We start from the raw sequence: 16103 nt of genomic DNA, 5'->3' as shown, positions 1-16103 counted from the left end.
CCGGAATTTCTAATAAGGCCACTGTTGACTGGTCGAACCATGTCCGATTCGTGATGCTAGTCGCTTTGCACAATATCCTATCATTTAAAATTGGAGGTACGAATAAAACCGTTGAAATAGACGAGACCATAAGCACAAAGCTTACGGTCTCGTCTATTACGGACCAAGATTTGTGTAAGCACAAATACAAAAAAGCCCATAAACTTAAAGGCACAAAGTGGGTAGTGGGCGGAATATGCCAAGAAGATAAAAGCTGTTTTATATGTCAAGCGAACAATAGATTGGAAATAATGCTTAATTGGATCATCTCTAAATTTGTAAATTCAGGCAGCACAGTTTTGACAGATGAATGGAAAGGATACAACCATATAGATGACTTGGAAGGCATAGAAATTACGCATAAGACAGTTAATCATTTGGAGAATTTCGTGAACCCAAAAATGGGTTCATACCCAAAACATAGAAAGATTATGGGGATACTTGAAAAACAAAAACAAAAAAACCTACTGAAACGTTACACAGAAGACCTATCAGATTCGTATATGTACTCCTTTATGTATAAAAAATACCATGATTGGCCCTCAAAAATACCAGGTGAACATTTCTACATTTTTGTGCAACATTTAAGTAAGATATATCCTGGATCCGGAAGATTACCATTATGGAAAGAGCCTGAGACTGCACCTGCTGCTCCTGTTAATAAAAATAAGAAGAAAGAAAATGCAGCGAAACAAAAAAAAAAACATCTGAGAAAACTGATAAGAATCGGAGTAAAAAACGAATGTCAAATAGTATGAGTTGACTTCGGTTATAACCAAAAGTAGGAAAAAAGAGAAACATTTAAATTGAACATAAGTAAAATTATAGTTTAACATAATTTAATTTTAGTAATAATGCCCAATTTTAAAAAAATTGATATTTTGTAATTACCGAATTCGCGGATATTTATTTAGTTAACTAAGCATTCAAAAATCGTTTTCAAAATGGTGAAAATGGTTAATGTAGACGGTTGCCATCTTCGATACCTAGGGTAACATTAACTGTTACATAAATTTTGTAGATTAGGACCCCATTTTCTGGGGATTTTTTTGTAATTTTCGTGGTCTTATAGAGAGAAACAGAATCAAAAGTAATGCCTACAAACTAAACTATTCAAAATTTTTAGTAATGAATATAGTCAAGGATCCCAATTTAGAGAAGAGATCCTTACATAAAATCTTCACTATTTTAAAACTATTTAATAGATTAAAATAACCAAAAAAAAAGTCTCTATACAAAGATTGTCTAGATTTTCCATTATTTTGTAATAAATTAAGATGCTTTTATGAATATCTTATTCACTAGTAAATATTTAGCAAGACTAAAAGTTTCTGGGTAAGAGATTGCAGAGAACTTAGTTCTTTGTTATGTATGTGTTACCGCTAAAGCTCGAAATCCGTTAATGTGTACATTACCTAGCTAATCTGCAGATTAACTAGGGTGATCCGTTAAAGCTGCGAANATTAACGGGAGTCGCAATTTTATAAGATTTAATACTAATATTTTAAAAATTAATAGTATTCGCATTTTCTCGATTATAATGCGCACTTTCTTTTTTCCAACTTAATTAATTCAACTTGGTTCTCTTTGTTTTTTCCTCAGTTGTCATGAATATGCACACTAAGAAGGGATTTTTCAAAATTCTTTCACGGGGGATATGGAAAGGATTAAGGCTTAACCTGAAGAACGGCTTCTACTGTACTATTTTAAATGTGATTTTTTTTTGTTTTTAACTATGTTTTAGTAGGGTACACAATAAGAATGCACACTAAGAAGGAATTTTTGGAAATTCCACTGAGAGGGAGAGGATTAAGGCTTAAAAAGTCTTAGACCCAAAAGGCAGTACCACAAATGTGGTTTACAAAGAGGTACTGGGGTAACTAAAACTCTTATTTTTCTGTAAATATTTATTCTTTAGGAATTTTCAGATAATGTCATTTGTGTTTCCAAAAAAAATTGAACTCATATTTATCGTTTGTTGGAATCCCATATTTGAAACTTGATTTTAGGTGCATTAGCAGTTCATAGTTCGAAACAAACAAAAATTAGTTGTTACTAATTTGGTAAAATTACTGATGATTGAGAATCTTATGAAGTCCAATCAAATTGAAAAATCTATGTGGGCAAAGCTAGTAATTTAATAGACTACAGTTAGTGGGAATTTGGTTTTATGAGTTTAATATCAATTTTAAAAATGCATAATAATTTATTTCAATAAATAAGATGAAAACTTGAATGTTAAAGTTGTTTGTATTATTGCTTTTAGAGCTAGTGTAGAAATGTCTGAGTTAAATTAGGAAACTTAGTTGTAATTGCTTTATGATGAAACGTATAGGGATTTCATTACTGAAAATGTTGATGATTCCCTTGCTGCCTTCCTTCTGATGATTAAATAGTATAGCAATTATTTAGAGTTTTCTTCTTTTACACTAATTTTATGACTAAAATAATTTTTTTTAATGCAGGGCCCGTTGAAGAAGAACAAAATCAAAGAAGAATCCACTGCATGATAAAATTGTGTAAAAGGAGGAAATAAAAACAGATTTATGATAACTAGCTTTTTATTAAAATATTACAATTGTCACTCCTCAAAATTAAGTATAAAGTGACAAAATGTCTTTGAATAATTTCTTTTAACATCAATCACAGTAGTAAAAAAATCTCATCTCCTTCAGGAGGATGTTTCCGCATTTACAATTCAAAATCACAAAAACACCATAGCATTTGAAAAATGATTGTACAAAACAATTTGCATTTTCTGGTTGTGCATTGAAGGTTTCATGTAAAATCGGTTCATCAGCTTTTAGCTCAGAACATTGTCCCAAAGGAAGAACTGCACCTCAGTGCCTTGCACTGTATGGTGTTTATATGTAATAATATATATATATATTTTTATATACAAAATTTTAATACTCCTGCCGTGTAAAATTGATATCTTGATTTTCACAGAAATCTCTGGTCAGAGGTATACAATTAAAATATTTACAAAATGAACATTCATATATCGGATGTACATAAAATAAAACTATTAATCCTACAAAAAGGGCTGTAACGACGATCAAACATACCCATATGAGAATTATTTTTGTCGTCCTGTCGTAAGTCCCGAACGACACGAACGGTAATAAAGCGTAAGACATAAGAAACCCAAAAATAAAGCCGAAAAGGTGAGCATAATTATCGACCCACGGGAGTAGTCCAATTAAAAACAACACCATAGTCACACCACCCAGCTGCAAGAGGGCCGCCCCTGGCCTCTTTAGCATCTGCCAGCAGTGTATCACTTCAACAAATAAACAGGCCAGTAAACCAAACTGAGAGCCTGCTGGTCCTACCTGTAATTATTTTTGATTAGTAGAGAAGGATGTCCAAACAGAAAAGAAAAAAATTTATCTTACCTCTGCTCTGTATGGCACGAAGATGGCACTTGCCAGATTTCCCGCCACACCCGACATGATGTAGATGATAGCCATTCGTAATGGTCCTATAAGTTTCTCTACATCTTTCATAATTAAATATTGAACTATCACAGTTACTAGCAGGTGTATTATTCTAGAGAATACACTTTCCATTATTTTATGTAATTTAATTAAATAATAAAAAATTGTATAATGCATACCCTGCATGTAGGAAAAGTGAAGTCCAGAGTCTGTAAAATTGATCAGGCACCTCTGGATTATAAAAAGGGATCATACCACAAACGTCATCAAGACATGATACCTATAAATGAAGTAAACTGATAATTAGTAAAAAAAAATCACAAATTATATCATGAAAGGACATGAAAATTAGTGTTTGTTCATAATTTTGTATTAAAAACATTTTCAGTTTTACAAGAATGGTATCAAGGCAAGAGGTGTCCAAAATTAAAAGATCACATTTTTGGAGATTCTTATTTTCACTGCAATAAATGGAGCATGTTATGCATGCCCAAGGGAAAGGAAATGGAATTGGATCCTCATTTGAATTCCCTCATTGGTGGAATAAAACTAAAAGAGATGGGAAGTTTTGGTTTCACAAACTAGAAGACAACCAAAAAAGTGCATGATCAATGAGATTGTAACTCAATTACACAAGCTTTTAACATAAATGACACACAAACTGCAAATTCCTCATTCAACAGTGCATGACTGTAGGCTTGTGAATAAATTTCAAGTTCTCCAATACCGTAAGCTAGCTAATCACATCCCAATACTCTTGAATCTGTGGCTTTTGAGCAGCCAACTGCCTGGACAACTAGATTTTCAGATATGGCTCTATTGAATTTTTATGCATGGAAGTTTATTAAAAAGATTGTGTGAACCAGAAAAAAGTTTGAGATTTGGATGATTTAAAGCAGTGTATTGCAGCAGATGCTGAAAACATATGGTGAGAGCTTGAGTATCACATGTCATCTGAGTAAGCTTGACATGTTAAGTTCAAAGTGGGCATTTTTTGTTTTTACTGATCTTCATTAGTTTTATAGAGTAACTCTCTAAAATTTTAAGTGACCAGATTTTCTGAACTTCAATCTGGGATGCTCTAAAAATTGAAGGTAGTAAATATAGGGCATGAAATTGCTGTTTGAATGATTTTATTTCTTAATAATGTGGAACATTTTCTTTTTGGCAGTGCCAGTTGACAGTGTTCTGTTTTTGAATGAGAATTTAATATTAAAGAAATAAGTTAAGCAAATTTTAACTCATTATTTAATTTTTTAATATGAACTCACCCAAAAATAATTCTTTTTAAAATTTATGGACTATATACTTATACATGAAACTGGGATAATCTGGGACATTTTTCCAAATGGAGACAAACTAACCAGCCATCCACTTTTTAACTTATAAGTATAATAAACCTTGTACAGTAGATGCTGATGTATATATGTATTTTTGAATACTAGCTCAGATAACCTGCATGTAAATAATTTAAATCAGTATCACTGATTTAAATGATTACTTAATACACAAAACACCAAAATATCTACTTGTCCATTATCCCCAGCAAAGTTTAATTTTGTACTAAAAGGCCAAAAACTTTAATTTATTTGTTATTTCTTACACAAGTGAAATTTTAACAAATTCTGGTCCATTCCAGGTTTTAATGAAATACTTTTTTTGTGTTTGGTATATTATGAAGTGTCCCATTTAAAAATGTTCAAATACAATAACACCTGATGATTACCTATAAAAATTATGTCCAAAACGTTTGTGGAGTTTAAAAATATTCCTCAACAAGCTTAAGGTGATCAAAAACTTCATATTTAAAAGCTTATAGTTTTAAGCATTATTGTCTTGATTCACAAAATAATCTATAATTTCTGGAATTTGCAATTTTATTTATAAAATGTCCTTATATCTTTAATAAATTACTTAAAAAACTCAATTCAAAAGAAGCAATGCTAATGATAAATATGAATATGAGATCTTAAATAGCCAAAATTCAATAATAAATACAAAAAATGTTTTATTTAAAACAATAGTTAAAACATTTACAATATATTTAAAACTAATTTTTAATTTAATCAATACATTGAAAGATTTTTTATATACTAACTTACTTGTGAACAAAGAGCTGCTTCTTCATGAAAGAAACCTTGCACAAAATCACAGTATTCTTTTGTAGTAATATGGCACTGCCCATATATACCTATACAACAAGGTCTAGCTATAACTTCACATGACATATGTGCTTCAGCTGCTTGTTCACTCATCACTGTATGCCTACATACCTGTAATATATAAAATTTATTTATATTGCTAAATTAAAATTTTAAAGTCTTTGAAAGTTTTCTTTATAGTTTTGTACAAGTTGTAAACTCATAATTCATTCATATAACAAGAGAATATATTTTTTGTAGATAAACAGTGAATCCTGTGGCAACACTTTATGGAAATTTTTATAATTAATAATAATTTTATTTTCAGGTAGGCATTATTTTGTTTTACTGTCTAAAAGAAATAGCTATTCCTGGCAAGTATGTCCAAAAGTAGAGAGAAATTATTTCATTTGGATCTACTAATGAAAATTTTGAATTTACTTCATGGTGATTTTGATATTAAAGATGACATCTCATTGTTTATTCAATTAAATCTAAAACAAAATTCCAAACTTAAGGAGATGATTGATAAAGTGGACAGAATTTCTTTTTTGGTTATAATTTAGATCAGGGGTGTCCAATCTTTTTGTTTCTCTGGGCCACATTGGAAGAAGTCATGGAGTTTGGGGCCACAAGTATATATAATATATTTGTGACCCAATCCTTAAATATACTTGTATATTTAAGGATTAACATGTCTAGATTATAGTAATAAGTATTAAAACATTATCATGAAAAAGGATATTTTTAAAAATTACTTCTACAGACCCTTCCAATTTTTACTTAAAAATACATAAATTCATTTATTATAAAAGAGACAAACGAAAATTTATTTAAAAAACACAAGTATTTGTTTAATTTGGGTCTCTAATTAATATAAATAAAAAATCGACAAAACATCATTTTAAAGTGCATTTTTATTCGACTAATATATTATAAGTAATATGTAGCCCAGAAAGTAGCCAATGCGCAAAATGATCATTTTTACGCCAAACTAAAAAAAGGGTAGCCAAATCTTGCAATGCTGGAAAGAATACTAAATAATGCTGGAGTTGGAACTCAAAGGATTATACACCCAAATTTGAGAAAAGGAGAGAAAGGCCAAAAGATAAAAAGTAGTGAGAAAGGTTAAATAGATCTTCTGTTATGCAAATATTGACCCTTAATTTTCCAACCTTCCTCATTACTTTTTATCTTTTGGCCTTTCTCTCAAATTTGGGTCTATAATCCTTTGAGTCACAACTTCAGCTTTATTTTGTATTCCTTCCTCATTCACACATCTTCAAGTATTTGAAAATATTTCCTTTTCACTCAAAAATAAAATATGTATAAAAGTTTATGGCTTTGTGAAACTTCTTTTTTGAGTTTATGCCGGTGAAATAAAAAAATAAAACAATTTGTCAGTTTTGTTTACACATTTATTGAGCTGCATTAGAACTTGCCTTGGACACCCCTGATTTAGATGAATCAATCATTGAATTACAGTTTTTTATAAATGTTAAAGCCAATGTAGGCTTGAACATTTAGAGAAAACTTTGACAAGATGAAGGCAGTTGCAGCGTTTCTCTGTAAGAATGGAATATATAACAATAATTTAAGGGTTAATGTTACCCTAGGTATCGAAGTGGCGGTGCTTACGGTATTCTCATATCAGATTACCAAGTGATGTTTGTGATAGAGGGTGCTGTAACGCAGTGTGATATGCAAATTAATACGACTAAATGGACGAGGGGAGCATTAAAGGTAGAATTGCATTAAAAGTGTTGGTTTGATGTAAAGTTGTTATTTAATTTCATTTTCAATTAATAATCTTTTAAAAATGTTAAATTATAATTATAACAATTATTTTGTTGGATATTCTGTATAATAATTTATTCCAAATGAATAATTTCGNGATAAATGATGCTCTACTGTATATTATGTTAGCGTAAAACAGTATTTAGGCTTGTAAATATGAATTCTCTATAAATTATCCAATCAATTCTTTTAACTCTTGGTGTGTTGCATGGCATCTCACAGTAAAAACTCTGAAAAAATTCTACCTTTCCAACTTTTCATCCTGTATGACATACAACTGATGCCAGCATTTTTTTCCTGGAAAAGTATTTATTCACTGAAAATGGTATCTGAGATACCACACAACACAAGGAGTACAGTAACCATTGCAAGAGAAATCTATGAGCATTAGGCTCATGACAGTTGCTTTGAATAAGCACAATAGCAATGTAAAATAAATTTATTCTTATAAAAATACTGTTCCTTGTATTCTCTACTATTTCTTCATTGCTGCACAACAAAAAACAAGTTCCAATTAATTTTGAATAGGAGAGCTGTGTTACATGCAACAAAAATTAAAAGAAAAAAATTCATTCTAACACCATAAACTGTTCAAATTGTAAAATTTTTTGTAATTTTTTTCGTCCGATGGTTCTTTTTATTTTTTAATAATATTTGAAGACAAGTTCGCCCATATAGGGATCACCATTTTTTGCATAAGACAATACATTTCCGGCGACCGACCTTTCTTTCTAGCCTATTGTCTAACGCAAAAAATGGTGATCCCTATATGGGCGAACTTGTCTTCAAATATTATTAAAAAATGTAAAATTTTTGTTCATTTTGCAATAGTGTTATTTAGACATCATGACAAATGCATTTATTTGATAAAATTTTCATAATTTTTTTAAGTGATAAAGCTAGTGATTTATGTAGTCAACATAACATCATGTAATTTCTTTCTAAAGTTTTGATGGTCCATGCATTATTTCTATTTCTTCATTTCTCATACATGAAACATTCGAGGTTAAACAGTCATCAAAATGTTCTGATATTTCTTGTAATATTTTCAACAATATTAGTTTTTGAATTATGATAATCTATTTTTGATAACTGCATAAATAAAAATTATCATTTAACAATCCTTTTTGTCAGAATTGTTTTAATTTTAAGAAAACATTCTTTGGAATAAAATAAAACAAAAATATTGTAATTTGAACCATTTACAAATGGGATGGAAGCTTTTGTTTACAGGGTAATAAAACACTTATGGTGTTTTAACATTTGCAGTGGAGTCAGTGCTGACTCTGCTGCTAATTCCCTTTAAGTCTGGCACAAATTAGTCAACATGGTTGCTTTCAATATGACATCAGAGATGGTTTTTATGGTCATGTCACTTTTTCTTTAATGATCTGTTTACCTTGTGATATTGCTCCAGAAGTACATCATGAGCAATATCACAAAGTAAACAGATCATTAAAGAAAAAGTGACATGACCATAAAAACCATCTCTGATGTCATATTGAAAGCAACCATGTTGACTAATTTGTGCCAGACTTAAAGGGAATTAGCAGCAGAGTCAGCACTGACTCCACTGCAAATGTTAAAACACCATAAGTGTTTTATTACCCTGTAAACAAAAGCTTCCATCCCATTTGTAAATGGTTCAAATTACAATATTTTTGTTTTATTTTATTCCAAAGAATGTTTTCTTAAAATTAAAACAATTCTGACAAAAAGGATTGTTAAATGATAATTTTTATTTATGCAGTTATCAAAAATAGATTATCATAATTCAAAAACTAATATTGTTGAAAANGGTGTCCAACCTTTTTGTTCTTCTGGGCCACATTGGAAGTCATGGAGTTTTGGGCCACAAGTATATATATTTGTGATCCAATCCTTAAATATACTTGTATATTTAAGGATTAACATGTCTAGATTATAGTAATAAGTATTAAAACTTTATCATGAAAAAGGATATTTTTAAAAATTACTTCTACAGACCCTTCCAATTTTTACTTAAAAATAGATAAATTCATTTATTATAAAAGAGACAAACGAAAATTTATTTAAAAAACACAAGTATTTGTTTAATTTGGGTCTCTAATTAATATAAATAAAAAAACGACGAAACATCATTTTAAAGTGCATTTTTATTCGACTAATATATTTATAAGTAATATGTAGCCCAGAAAGTAGCCAATGCGCAAAATGATCATTTTTACGCCAAACTAAAAAAAGGGTAGCCAAATCTTGCAATGCTGGAAAGAATACTAAATAATGCTGGAGTTGGAACTGAAAGGATTATAGACCCAAATTTGAGAAAAGGAGAGAAAGGCCAAAAGATAAAAAGTAGTGAGAAAGGTTAAATAGATCTTCTGTTATGCAAATATTGACCCTTAATTTTCCAACCTTCCTCATTACTTTTTATCTTTTGGCCTTTCTCTCAAATTTGGGTCTATAATCCTTTGAGTCACAACTTCAGCTTTATTTTGTATTCCTTCCTCATTCACACATCTTCAAGTATTTGAAAATATTTCCTTTTCACTCAAAAATAAAATATGTATAAAAGTTTATGGCTTTGTGAAACTTCTTTTTTGAGTTTATGCCGGTGAAATAAAAAAATAAAACAATTTGTCAGTTTTGTTTACACATTTATTGAGCTGCATTAGAACTTGCCTTGGACACCCGTGATTTAAATGAATCAATCATTGAATTACAGTTTTTTATAAATGTTAAAGCCAATGTAGGCTTGAACATTTAGAGAAAACTTTGACAAGATGAAGGCAGTTGCAGCGTTTCTCTGTAAGAATGGAATATATAACAATAATTTAAGGGTTAATGTTACCCTAGGTATCGAAGTGGCGGTGCTTACGGTATTCTCATATCAGATTACCAAGTGATGTTTGTGATAGAGGGTGCTGTAACGCAGTGTGATATGCAAATTAATACGACTAAATGGACGAGGGGAGCATTAAAGGTAGAATTGCATTAAAAGTGTTGGTTTGATGTAAAGTTGTTATTTAATTTCATTTTCAATTAATAATCTTTTAAAAATGTTAAATTATAATTATAACAATTATTTTGTTGGATATTCTGTATAATAATTTATTCCAAATGAATAATTTTGACATTAACTCCGAAGAGTTTTTGCTAGGATGCACTTTCCATGATTTTTTGTCTTCTCGAATACGAGTATTCTGAATTGGGTTTGGATCCCAGAATTGATAAAGGGTTCAAATTTGCAGTAAAACTAGGATTACAGCATGTTGTCGATGTATGCTCGAAATGTTCAAAACCTTGCAAAGTAGTTTATCATAATGATAGAAAATCCTGTGCAATGAGATGTCAAAAATGCTGAAACAACAGTTCAGCATTTGATGATACTTTTAAAGATAAATATGATAAAATTCCCTGGAGTAGCATATTGTTGTATATGGCATTATGTATTAGCATTGGAATGTGCAACAATAACAACAGCTAATGCTGCCGGAATTTCTAATAAGGCCACTGTTGACTGGTCGAACCATGTCCGATTCGTGATGCTAGTCGCTTTGCACAATATCCTATCATTTAAAATTGGAGGTACGAATAAAACCGTTGAAATAGACGAGACCATAAGCACAAAGCTTACGGTCTCGTCTATTACGGACCAAGATTTGTGTAAGCACAAATACAAAAAAGCCCATAAACTTAAAGGCAGAAAGTGGGTAGTGGGCGGAATATGCCAAGAAGATAAAAGCTGTTTTATATGTCAAGCGAACAATAGATTGGAAATAATGCTTAATTGGATCATCTCTAAATTTGTAAATTCAGGCAGCACAGTTTTGACAGATGAATGGAAAGGATACAACCATATAGATGACTTGGAAGGCATAGAAATTACGCATAAGACAGTTAATCATTTGGAGAATTTCGTGAACCCAAAAATGGGTTCATACCCAAAACATAGAAAGATTATGGGGATACTTGAAAAACAAAAAAAAAAAAAACCTACTGAAACATTACACAGAAGACCTATCAGATTCGTATATGTACTCCTTTATGTATAAAAAATACCATGATTGGCCCTCAAAAATACCAGGTGAACATTTCTACATTTTTGTGCAACATTTAAGTAAGATATATCCTGGATCCGGAAGATTACCATTATGGAAAGAGCCTGAGACTGCACCTGCTGCTCCTGTTAATAAAAATAAGAAGAAAGAAAATGCAGCGAAACAAAAAAAAAAACATCTGAGAAAACTGATAAGAATCGGAGTAAAAAACGAATGTCAAATAGTATGAGTTGACTTCGGTTATAACCAAAAGTAGGAAAAAAGAGAAACATTTAAATTGAACATAAGTAAAATTATAGTTTAACATAATTTAATTTTAGTAATAATGCCCAATTTTAAAAAAATTGATATTTTGTAATTACCGAATTCACGGATATTTATTTAGTTAACTACGCATTCAAAAATCGTTTTCAAAATGGTGAAAATGGTTAATGTAGACGGTTGCCATCTTCAATACCTAGGGTAACATTAACTGTTACATAAATTTTGTAGATTAGGACCCCATTTTCTGGGGATTTTTTGTAGTTTTCGTGGTCTTATAGAGAGAAACAGAATCAAAAGTAATGCCTACAAACTAAACTATTCAAAATTTTTAGTAATGAATATAGTCAAGGATCCCAATTTAGAGAAGAGATCCTTACATAAAATCTTCACTATTTTAAAACTATTTAATAGATTAACGCCAGGTGGCGTCAAGTTTAAACAGCGCTTTGCTTTTGTTCTGGTTTTATTTTCATATTTAATATATTTTCCACCTCTTTAATGACACTTGATTATCTTATTTTGGCTTCTTAACCTTTGTTGTGCATGTGAGTACCAATTTCTGTTTTTACTTCGTTGCTAGTCAACCTTACTGTCGACCACGTGGCTTGGTGAGTTAGCTAAGCCTAATCTGCAGCACGATGCCGGGGCGCAAATCGAAAGCCACCCCAGAAAACGTGTCTGCAACTTTAAATGAAATATCGAAACTAGGATTTACGGAAGTCATCAACCAACTTAAAAGTATTTATCAGCCCATAGTGAATAAACGCCCACTTAACCAACAAGAAAGTTACACAATAGATCAGTTAATACAAAGAATAACTGACATTCATTTATGCTGTTTAGACAAATACAATGTGGTACAAGAAGATATAGTTAAACTACAAGAGGATAAAATTCAGCATCAATCACAACTAAAATCATATGCAAATGCTGTCAAAGCTTCAAGAGTAAAAGTTCATAACCAGCCTGGCCAAGCACAAAAAAGGGAGACATTAATATTAACTCCAGGGATTAAAAACTCGCAAGTGGACAGAAATACTGTCAGAAGTCACTTAGAAGCTGTTCTAAAACCAGCAGCCAATGGTATCAGGATCGACTCCTGTCTAGTGCAGAAAGATGGGAAAGTCAGCCTACAATTATCCAACACTGCCAGTGTCGATAAAATTATTAATCTCATCAATAACAATCATGACTCTGAATTCAAATTTTCGGCAAGCAAGAAAACTAAGAGAAAGCCTTTAGTTCAAATCCACCATGTGTGCTCTAACTTAAATAAAGAGGAGTTGATTAACACTGTCACTGCACAGAATGACAACTTAAAAAATATACTAGAAGAAAAAGATCAAATACTACAACCACTATTCTCCTTCAGATCCAAGGCAGACTCTGCTCAGGAAAAAACATGGGTTTTCTTGACCTCACCTCAAGTTCATCAAAGTTTACTGAAAAACAGAAGGGTGTATATAGGACTTAGATCTCATCAAGTCCTCAACTACTTAGGAATCAAACAATGCTACAACTGCTGCAAATTTGGTCACATTGCTTCAAAATGTGTACCGGAACAACCTGCCTGCTCACACTGTGGAGTAGAGGGTCACAGCTATAGAACCTGTGTGGAAAAGACCAAGTCGTCTGTTATTAAGTGCATCAATTGTATCCGATGGGCTAAACGACTAAAAATGAATGTTCAAAATATTTCTCACAAAGCCACTGACCCAGAATGTCCTGTATATTTAAAAGTAAAATCAAAACTTATTGAAAATACGGACTATGGAGAGGCCACATACCAAGAAACATATTAAAATTGTTCAATTTAATGTCAATCACTCCAAAGCAGTCACAGGTAATCTGGCAAATTACTTAATAGTTAACGACATAGATATTGCTCTTTTACAGGATCCCTACGTATACAATTCTAAAATTGTTGGCTTTCCTAGGGGTTTCAAGATTATCTCTGCAGCCGTCCCTAATCCCCTAGCTTGCATTATTATATGCAACCCAAATATCCCCATACTGCAGCTTACCCAGCTATGTAATGAGTTCTGCACCGTAATATCTATTACTCTGGATACTGTTATGTTCTTATCATCAGTTTACTGCTATCCCAGCTTGCCTCTGAATGATGCTATCTCTTTTTTGGAGGAAACCTACAAAACAATTGATAAAAATAGGCTGCTGATTGGTGTTGACTCCAATGCCCGTAATCCACTATGGCATGACATCATAGAAAATAGCAGGGGTACCCTTTTTGAAGAATTCCTAGATAGACATGTCTTTACTGTGATAAATGAGCCAAGTGAACCTACTTATGACTCCATTCTGGGCAAAAGCTGGATTGATTTAACTATCACTGGCTCCTCTCTGACTAAAAACATCACTTGCTGGTCTCTGATTGACCAGGAAATGCTATCTGATCACAGAGCCATCTCCTTTTGCATTGAACAGCAGCACAGGCTTTGCCTCACAAAAAGTAACTCCTTCAATTTGAGAAAGGCAAACTGGCAAATGTTTCAGGATCTAATCCAAGTAGAACTGGATAATTTTAGTACACAAACCTTTCTTAACACTGAAGAGGAAATTGACAAATGGGTGTCAAAGCTAAATGATATTCTGAAAAGTGCAGCAGAAAAAGCCATTCCCAGAAAAGTCCCCCTAAAGAAGGCTGTGCCGTGGTGGACCCCAACATTAACATCCCTGAGAAAACAGGTCAATTCTCTTAGGCGCAAATTTCAAAGACAGAAAAATCCCCTATTGAGAGTCAATCAAGAAATTGAATACAGGTCAGCAAAAAAGAAATATATCAGAGAAATGAAGTCAGAAAAGCTGAAATCTTGGCAAAACTATTGCAATACAAGGGGAAATATTGATCCATGGAAAAACATTTACAGGATTCTAAACAGGAGCAACACGGATCATACACTTCAGGCACACATAGATAACTCCCAACATAGCTATGATATCAATTCTGCTTTATCAGCCCTGGCTGCACAACTCTTCCCTGGAGACAATAACACGGATGACTCCTCTGAACATAAATCCATCAGAACAAATTGGCTAAGTGTGCATTCAGCCCCAACTGAAATAGATCACTACTTTTCCACCTTTGAACTCAAGAAAGCACTTTTCTCCATGGGACCTCATAAGGCTCCAGGAGGTGATGAGATCTATGCCAAAATGCTTCAGGTGTGTTTCAACATTTTAGAACCTTTTCTTCTCAGTCTGTACAACTCCTGCCTAAGTCTTTCTTACTTTCCTGCTCACTGGAAAATTGCCAATGTCATCCTTATCAAAAAACCAAGAACTGAAAATACCGACCCCTCCAAGTTGTATAGACCAATTAGCCTTCTTCCAGTAATGGGCAAGGTTTTTGAAAAAATGATTTTGGGCCGTCTTGAGTGGCATGCTAATAAGCATCACTGGCTCGACCCAAACCAGTATGGCTTCAGAAAAAGCAGAAGTGCTGAGGATGCTGTCTATGCCTTGACACAATTCATAGAAGAGGGACTGAGTAACAAAGTTTATACCGCAGCTATCTTTTTGGACATTAAAGGTGCCTTCGACAACTGCTGGCACCCAAGCATTATCAACGAGCTCTCCCAACTAGACTGTCCCAACTATCTTGTCAAGCTGGTCTCCTCCTTTTTAACTAACAGGAAAATAAATCTGTCTTATCATCATCACTCTGTTAGTAAACTCCTAACAAAATCTTGCCCTCAAGGTGGTGTTTTATCTCCTTTCTTATGGAACCTAGTGGTTAACTCCTTTCTGAAAACCAAATGTGACAAAGCAATAAGTGTGCAAGCCTATGCCGACGACCTTGTCATTGTGTGTCAGCATAGGGACACTGCTTTTTTGGAAAGTAAGCTAAACGAAATGTTGAGTAAAGCTTCCAAATGGGCCTATCTTAATAAACTCCAGTTCTGTACTTACAAGACCAAAGCTATGCTTTTCACAAACAAATACAAATTTTCATACCCCAAGCTTTTATTAGATGGTGACTCAATCGAATGGGTAGACCGGCAAAAGTACCTGGGAGTAATCCTTGATACTAAACTTACATATAGTTACCACATTGATTATATCTTGGCTAAAGCCAAGAAAATAAACTACATGCTGCAAAAATGTGCTAGATGCACCTGGGGACTAAATCACAAAGCTTATAAAACTCTGTATAATGGGGCAATACTACCAATGATACTTTATGCGGCTTCTAGCTGGGGTCATGTAACGAGTAAAGTTACAATTGCAAGTAAATTACTCTCTCTCCAAAGACAGTTTGCCATCAAAATTTCAAAGTGCTGCAGGACTGTTTCTACAAATGCCTCTCTGATTCTAGCAGAGCTCCTTCCTTTACCACTCTGTATTGAAGAAAAAGTTCTTCA

At 32.5% G+C, this 16103-nt stretch overlaps 2 protein-coding genes across 2 annotated transcripts; one reads left to right on the top strand and one right to left on the bottom strand.

Moving 5' to 3' along the window:
* Positions 1-2593: 2593 nt before the first annotated feature.
* On the bottom strand, positions 2594-5851 carry LOC111638574 (inactive rhomboid protein 1-like). Its single transcript, XM_023384303.1, has 4 exons — positions 5582-5851; positions 3659-3759; positions 3438-3591; positions 2594-3374 (listed from the first exon to the last, which is right to left on the bottom strand). The coding sequence occupies exons 1-4, from the start codon at positions 5732-5734 to the stop codon at positions 2946-2948; spliced, it is 837 nt and encodes a 278-aa protein (XP_023240071.1). The 5' UTR covers positions 5735-5851; the 3' UTR covers positions 2594-2945.
* A 6508-nt stretch (positions 5852-12359) lies between these two features.
* Positions 12360-13435, top strand: LOC111638575. Its single transcript, XM_023384305.1, has 2 exons — positions 12360-13351; positions 13429-13435. Exons 1-2 carry the CDS (start codon positions 12360-12362, stop codon positions 13433-13435), a joined length of 999 nt encoding a protein of 332 aa, XP_023240073.1.
* The last annotated feature ends 2668 nt before the right edge of the window (positions 13436-16103 follow it).

Source organism: Centruroides sculpturatus, unplaced genomic scaffold (assembly GCF_000671375.1).
Source record: "Centruroides sculpturatus isolate CEXI.00-Female unplaced genomic scaffold, Cexi_2.0 scaffold1205, whole genome shotgun sequence".
Classification (NCBI taxonomy): Eukaryota; Metazoa; Arthropoda; class Arachnida; order Scorpiones; family Buthidae; genus Centruroides; species Centruroides sculpturatus.
Note: the sequence above shows the minus strand (reverse complement) of the source record. Positions and strands in the feature narration are given on the sequence as shown.